This window comes from Leptodactylus fuscus, chromosome 11, assembly GCF_031893055.1.
Source record: "Leptodactylus fuscus isolate aLepFus1 chromosome 11, aLepFus1.hap2, whole genome shotgun sequence".
Classification (NCBI taxonomy): Eukaryota; Metazoa; Chordata; class Amphibia; order Anura; family Leptodactylidae; genus Leptodactylus; species Leptodactylus fuscus.
This window is the reverse complement of record NC_134275.1, coordinates 32,611,906-32,619,780: the sequence shown is the minus strand read 5'-3', so window position 1 is coordinate 32,619,780 and position 7,875 is coordinate 32,611,906. Positions and strand designations below refer to the sequence as shown.

The following is a 7,875-nucleotide window of genomic DNA, read 5'->3' as shown; positions in this document are numbered from 1 at the left end:
CCCTCATTGTTCCAATAAATAAATAAATATTTATTTACTTACCTATTTAAGTATAACACATATAGAGCGTTATTGTTTTTTAAAACATTTTTTATGTGTGTATATATCATTGTTTTTTCTGTGTAAGTGTGGATATCTTTCTGTGGGAAGGATTGGGTTAACTTTTCTAATTGGCCCAATCTATCACACATGACACTGAAAGGTTACTTGCCTTTATATACTGTGTGTATGTTAGACAGCGCTAGGCTACGACTAAGGTACACTTGATACCGAAACGCGTCAGTCTGAACGCTCCTCCACACCATGTGAGTTAATTGTTTGTTCATAGCATATTTCTTTGGAATCTGAAAATGTGCATTTATGTATACTTTTTAAAGAAGCATTTTTGTAAATAAAGTAGAAGTGATTTTTTCATATAATGGAGATTGCTGGTCCTCTTCTTGGAAGAATTGTTTTGTGTTTATTGTTCCTGGCCGTGGAGCCTTGACCGCTGCAAATCCTTTTCACTGTGGGGTGTAATACATACAACTGCAGGATTTTCTCTGTCATTGAGAGATATAGTGGGCTTTGTTTCCCTTACCCCCCCCTTTTCCTTATTTTGAGTTCCTCACTGTGTCCCTGGTGAATCGGCACGCCCACATGCAGCCCTCAACCTATGGTGCCACAGCCCTGGCTCTATAGCCCGCCCAGAGCCTGTCATGCACCAATAGGAGGAGCGTGGACAGACCAGCGCTGGCAGAATGCCAGCTTCTATAGCCGAGGCGGAGGGGTGTTTGGAGGGTGACAGTGGCGATTTGGGGTGAGTGACCCACATTTAAAGTAGTCTATTCGCCTTTCGTGGGAAATATGTAGGTGTGTGAAATTTCACCCAAATCCATTCAGCAGTTTGGCTGTGATTGAGGAACAAACATCCGAACATCCAAACACACAAACATTCACCTTTATAATATTAATAGGATACACGATGGTAATTTTCATGGCAGTGCACTCCAATACAGACATCTTGGGATCTGTGAAGGGGCTGTGTATCCTGAAGCACATAAATGTACATCCAGCAATGGGATTACACAGATCTTGTGTATAAAAGTTTTATTGGTATTAATGACAAAACACGACAACTTTGTACACCAGGACCAGTCATCCCCCCTCATGTGGCTTGTTCTCCTCATGCTTGGATGTTGCTCTTTGCAGTATATGCTGTGTAATATACTAAAATACCAATCAGAGCCGCCAACACTTCTGTGGACACCCAAGGACCATTCCATGCACCCTGAAAGTGGAAGGATACAGGTTAGTAACCTTCAGTATATGCAGCAGTGAAGAAGTACACCATGAAAACAATTGGATTCTGGTACCCTCCTATGAGGCTGGTCTCACACATTGCTCCAGCACTACAGCAGAGATACCATCCCCAAATGACCACAGCTAAATATGCTTATGGCTCTACATAGCGGGACATCACGTGGCCATTAACATTAGGCTGTAGTCACTAACAACTCAGACCAACATGTAAGTCATCTGGCAACACTTAAGCCGCTATGGGAGGATCTGGCGTAAATGATGCAGGAAATCTATGCCACCTACAAGCTGGTATAGATTTCCCTCCTGGTGCCAGGCCCGGTGGAGGGCACATCTCATTTAACGTATGAGGTGCACCCTCAGTCGGCTATAGGAGTACACAACCCTATTCCTGGTCCTTCATTCAGGCATCCATCTCCCATTCTTCCAGTGCTAGGCCAGAAGGGTTGAGGCTCCCATGATACCGGCCAATCACTGGCCTTAGTGGTCACATGTGGTGCCAGTGACATCACCGATGATATGTCACCGATTCCTCACTGCTAAGACCATTAGTCATGGGAGCCTCAATAGTTCTCAGCACTGGAGAGAACGGGAGGTGAGCTGCCCAAATGGAGGACTGTGGGTTGGAGAGTATAGCTTTATTTTACACCTCCCCCGGCCACCAGTGGGCTCTCAGTTTTTCATGGAACATCCCTTTAAGCTGAAATGCTGCAAAACAAAACACACATGTACAATGTTTTACCACCCCAGCAAAACAAATGAGATTTTAATTAAGCCCATCGTCTTGCAATAAAAAAAAAAAAAAAAATGCAGAACACACATTAAATTTTACCTGCAAAAACACTGAGATTTCCCCCATATGGTGGGAGGTAAAAATACAAAGGATGAGCAGTGAAAACGCAAGTGGTCTGAGCCTAAGCCTTAAAGAAGACTGAACATGCATGCATAACACAAGCATTGCTTACAATGGGCACTGTGCTTCATGTGCCCTCTGGAGGTGCTGCATGGAAACTGTACACCCTGTAGAGTTGGGGGACCTCCTGGGAAATATTGTCCATAGCGGACCACTTTTATGGTATGCCCTTTAAAATAGATGATAGGTCCAGTACACCAATGGTTAATCTTACCCTGTGATCTACATCTACGGTGAAGAGAGGCTTGATGGCAGAGATGTCTTCATTGTTCCTCTGGGCCTAGAGAAGAAGAGATTCATGAGTACATGTAACACATTACTCACAGGCAGAAGCTAGAACACTGCCCCCTGCTGACCTTTCTCAGGAGACTGTAAGACTCTTCATCAAAGAACTTCACTTCATAGGTGCCGGAGTGAGCGTTCTTGTGCTCCAGGCTCCAGGAGACCTAATGGGACAGCAGGGAAAAGACTATAACATATTACAGTCTCTGCCATGATTATCTATGAGTATAAGAATTGATCCTCATCGTATCACAGACGCCAACTTATTTTTAAAAGCGGGGTTTCTGGACCAAGGTTTCGATAATCTATCCCAAGAATAGATTATCAGTATCAGATCAGTTATAGCCTGATACCCAGAACTCCCACAGATCAATTATTCGAGTGAGTGCTATAGCCTCTTCGCTGCTTCGGGGGAGTTCACACTACCATTGTTATTGTCCGTTGCTGTCTTCCGTCATAGGATGACAGCAACGGACATTAAACAGTCACAGAGAACTGGCACAGACTCACTCATCAGAGTCAATGGGAAGGGACATGGAATCAGTTTGTGACCGTTCTCTGTGACAAGTTTAATATCCGTTGCTGTCTTCTTATGACAGAGGCAGCAGTGGACATTAACAACGGTAGTGTGAACCCAGCCTTACCAAGCATATTGCTGTACACTGTATACTGGCTAAGGCTCCATGCATACGACCACGTGTGCAATCTGATTATTCTCCAAGGGAGCGTCCGATGGTCTGTTCTATTCAAAATAGAGGCAAAGTACATCACAGAACACAATCGGACGACATGTGGATGTCACTCCAAGTGTCACCTGCATGCATTCTTCTGCAAACTTGGCTATGTGCATGTGGCCTAAACTCAGGCTCATTCAAAACTCAGGCTGCTGCTTCAAAGAGACAAATCAAGGGAAGCTGGATGACAACCCGCACTAATCTGATATTGAGGACCTAAAAACCCTTTAAGGACTAGTCTCCCGTGGGGCAAGTTGTGCATTTTTAAACATCATTTTTGGATTTTTGGATTTTGGGTTAATTTTTAGGATTTTTTTTTTTTTTTATAATGGCAGATTACATAAAAAGGCAGTGGGACATTGATACAGTTATTGCACAATGTTCTATCCATAAATGATGTTACTAGAGATGAGTGAGTACTGTTTGGATCAGCCGATCCGAACAGCACGCTCCATAGAAATGAATGGATGCACCTGGTACTTCCGCTTTGACGGTGGCCGGCCGCTTAACCCCCCACGTGCCGGCTACGTCCATTCATTTCTATGTGAGCGTGCTGTTCAGATCGGCTGATCCAAACAGTACTCGCTCATCTCTAGATGTTACATTACTACAGGCTTACCTGAGCCAAGGTAAGCCATGGAGCTGGAAATAGACGGCTCTGTTCTCTGTGTAATGGCCAGATAAGACACTGTGGAGCAGCATCTACTAGGGTGACGGTCACCTGCTGATCTGACCCCAAGGACTGGTCGTCAACATATTAGAACCCCCCCTCACACAATCACAATATTTTTTTGTTTTCTCCCTTTCTGTATGCCTTTGGAGTGTGGGAAGAAACCTACGTAAATACAGGGAGAGCATACAAACTCCTTGCAGATGTTGCCCCAGGCAGGATTTGAACCCAGGATTCCAATGCTATAAGGCTGCAGTGCTAACCACTGAGCCACCGTGCTGCCCACACAAAACCAAAATATTGGTTCTGGCAATTCTGACAATGCTTTGAAAAGCCAAGAACTTGGCCCAGTAAGATCCTACCTGATATTTTCCAACATCTTGTCCTCTGGTGACTGGGAATTGTTTTCCATTAACATCCGCATACAAGGCAACGTTCTACAGAGAGGGAGAGAAGAGTCAGAGGAGGGTCAGAATGTGGTGTTACCGTCCACCTGGACATCATATGTGTATACACAGGACCACGGTTAGCCGGGGGCGTTCCTGTGTCTACACATTCTACATGGGTAAGCAGTTGTGATTCATTATTATCACATGTCGTTCTCTTGTTGTCCACCAATATGTTTCATTTACATTACAACATATGTAACATGATTCGAAGTGGATGCCTTTTGCAATAATGTAACAACAATATACTCCATTTAATATGACGTTATGTCAGTGCACTTCTATGATAGAGTTTTCTGAGTGCGCTGCTTCTACGATTATATGTACTGGTATACGCTAGCTTGAATTCATTGTAGGGAGTACTGATATTGATTACCACTTAGTGTTCGGACATATATCCATACGTTGTGTGACAACAATTGATATATACGCTGCTTTAATTTGATGTATTCACACATCCCATGTATGGCTATAATGCATTATGTATTTTATTAATAGAAGATGCCATTGCATCCCATTGTGCTGCCCTCTTGTGGGCACATTCCTGTACTGCCATCTGTCAATCTTTTTATCTGTCTATATATGTAATATTTATTCTAATAAAATTTGTTTCTATATTTTTTCTAATTGTGATGAGTGTTTTGTTTACCTCACATGTTCTGTTTCCTATTTGTGAGTGTTTCTAGAAGTAACGGCAGCCATTAGAAGGGGTAAAGTACATTAGGGAGATTTCCCACTTGGCTTGTGTAAGTTATTTCAATTTCTCCCAATTGTGCTAGGTTTTTTTTCTTTAACATATACTGTAGTCATAGGTGTGAAACCAATTTAGGTCACTCTGCCATGACCAATATATTCCACAAGGTACAGGGCATAACCTTCTAGGCTTTGAATGCAAGTCCATAGACTCTTGAAGGCACGCTGCGATATGTGCTGCAGCTACTACTGGGTCCACTCTGATTTATGGGCATTCATTGGACATCCTGCAATCCTTTTTTGATCTATAGGGGTGCTGCAGGGGAGTAGGCTCCTGCAAAGTGGGTGTCAGTAGTCACTGTGGAGGTAGAAGCGGTGGCTCTGTCATTCTAAGAGAGACTGGGTGACCTGGTAAGTGGACCCTTAATAAGTGAGTCAATGTAACCAGAGCAGATACAAGCCTGGGTTATAGAGTGACAGGAGGAGCAGTCATAGTAGTCAGTGAGAGACCACAAGATGTAGAAGAGCCTGTGTGCTATACAGTCCTTCATACCAGTAAGTGGAGTGTATATCAGTGTACAGCTCACTTCAGTGGTCACGGCTTATGGGCACAGGCCTGCCAATGGTTCGGAGCAGCACTTCCCTCTTGCATGGCGTACACTATGGGAAGGTCACGAGCAGGACCCCACCATAAATCCATTGCCATGCTGGTATAAGGAGATATATGTGCGGTATAGTTACCTGTGCACCATTAGTGCAAGTCAGAGAAATCTCTACAATGAAGACGACTTCAGAGGAGATGACAGCGTCTGAGGTAGTGTAGTAGGACGGCACGATGCGCGGATCTGTGCAGGTCTCAGCTGAAAGGGAAAACATGGTGAACAATGCAAAGAGCCTTAATGCCTAGCTGCCACCTATCTCTCTCTAGTACCCTGGACTAGGACTGCAGATGGCACTGCCAAGGGACTCTGGAATGACTCTTTACTTATTCTAATAAGAAATATCCTCTATCCACAGGACACAGACGTAGACTGCATGCGCAGTGTACATCTATGTGCTGCCCGGCCCTCCACAGACCCATTCATTTCAGTGGGCTGCATAACAGATGACCTGTCCTCATAACCCCAACACCAGATTGTGATAATACACGGACATGAGTATGAAGCCACATTCATGTGCAGGGAGCACCGGTGACCCCTCCGCTCACAAGAATCGGGGCCCCGAGTTCCCTTATCTGACTGTTGTACCCATGTGCTGCCACTACAGTCATTTCTAATGGACTGATAAAGATAGTGAAGCGCCATACATGCTTCTCTTCAGCAGTCCCTGCCACCATAGAGATAGGTGGGGTCATTTCAATTACTGGAAAAGCTCTTTTTAGGAGTTACACTTAATATGGATGACCTTTTATTAATATCCAGGACATCCACTGATCAGTTGTTGGAAGAAGCTGGGGTTGATGTGATTGGAGTTGAGCTGCAATACCAAGCACAGCCACAATACAATGTGTGGCGCCGTTCTTGGTAAGTAGCAAAGCCTCAGGCTATGAACATGTAATCTCACATAATGGGATCTCAACACAGAATATATTCTGACATGTTTTAATGCAAATCACAGGGTAGTATTTCCTGATAGGCCCATATGATATGCCATATAGGATTATTAAGTGGTGGAACCTGCATCTGCTGTAACACAATGAAATTTCCCCATGGTGGGACTATTATAAGATTATCTTATCTTGAGGGTCCTCCAAACCTTGTCTCAGGGATGCTGCGAAGAGATTTCACTTCTACTGCTGAAGATTGATGTATGACCATCACAGCAGCCATGACAATGGAGGACCCTCACCGAGTCATCAATGTCCAAAATGGGGATATCCCTTTAATGGCAATCCCATAGGATAACCCACAGATGTTTTAGCTGGGGGAGAACAGGGCATGTGCCAAATTCTGTAATCCCCATTTGTGTCCATAGAGAGCGCTGCACACCAGCCTTGTTACCTCTCCATAGATAACATAGTGAATGGGGATAATAAGCCCCTCATTCTCCCCATAGGTGGGGTCCGAATAATGCGGACAATGGGAATACTTCCTGGCCATACTGTCTGCCGAGTGACGGGCCAACACTAAGCCCCAGTGACTACCTCATATGACCTGGTAGATGAGAATGGCAACCAAGGAATGATCTAACAGAAAGGGCACAGCCTGAGCATGCATCAAGGTGGTTAACTAGTGTGAACAGCACCCTAATAAATAAAATGTTGTCAGCACAAATGTACAGCTCACTTCAGTGGTCAGACTCACTGGGCAGAGACTGCCAATGGTTCGGAGCAGCAGGTCTATATGGCATGGAGTACACTATGAGGGGACCACTTATCACATCCCCCCATAAATCTGCCCATGCTGATATTTACTAGTTGAGGCGCTATTGGCTCTGACTGGGATTCGAACCCAAGACCTCGGCGCTCCCAGTCAGAGCAGTAACCACTGAGCCACCCCCAAACCTTCTACGATTGTCAAGCTGTTGACTGGTAACTGCCATGACTAGGGGGCGCAACACACTTGGTACAGTCCACACAATCTTCCAGAGCTTCTGTCACTCACCTGTACAACCTGCCACCGCCAGCAGCAGAGCAACCAGCACACGTACCAATCCTGCCATGGCTCCAGCTAAGACACGACACAGCTCCGCCACAGGAAACCTTCAAAAAGGAAGGAGGAGTCCAATTGGGCCACCTCAGCTTGACACGCTATGCACACCGGGATAGGTTTTAGAAGGCGCCATCTTTACTGTGGGAAATGCCTTGGCTGCACTACAACTAATAGCATATAGGGAAAC

General features: G+C 44.8%; 1 protein-coding gene and 1 non-coding gene across 2 annotated transcripts; both read right to left on the bottom strand.

Moving 5' to 3' along the window:
- Window positions 1-1,074: 1,074 nt before the first annotated feature.
- SSR4 (signal sequence receptor subunit 4) lies at window positions 1,075-7,749 on the bottom strand. The gene is made up of 6 exons (XM_075259658.1): window positions 7,641-7,749; window positions 5,779-5,897; window positions 4,261-4,335; window positions 2,569-2,658; window positions 2,427-2,492; window positions 1,075-1,270 (listed from the first exon to the last, which is right to left on the bottom strand). Exons 1-6 carry the CDS (start codon window positions 7,696-7,698, stop codon window positions 1,166-1,168), a joined length of 513 nt encoding a protein of 170 aa, XP_075115759.1. The 5' UTR covers window positions 7,699-7,749; the 3' UTR covers window positions 1,075-1,165.
- LOC142185794 (small nucleolar RNA SNORA42/SNORA80 family) lies at window positions 5,610-5,745 on the bottom strand. The gene has a single exon (XR_012711968.1). It is a non-coding gene; the product is annotated as a small nucleolar RNA SNORA42/SNORA80 family (small nucleolar RNA).
- Window positions 7,750-7,875: the final 126 nt, after the last annotated feature.

What these genes read in the sequence shown, in the direction of transcription:
- SSR4 (XM_075259658.1), bottom strand. Translation starts at nt 7,698, where the DNA reads ATGGCAGGATTGGTACGTGTGCTGGTTGCTCTGCTGCTGGCGGTGGCA. An exon ending in GGCGGTGGCAGGTTGTACAG is followed by an intron (nt 5,898 to 7,640) that starts GTGAGTGACAGA and finishes TTTCCCTTTCAG; the next exon opens with CTGAGACCTGCACAGATCCG. An exon ending in CCGTAGATGTAGATCACAGG is followed by an intron (nt 1,271 to 2,426) that starts GTAAGATTAACC and finishes TTCCACTTTCAG; the next exon opens with GGTGCATGGAATGGTCCTTG.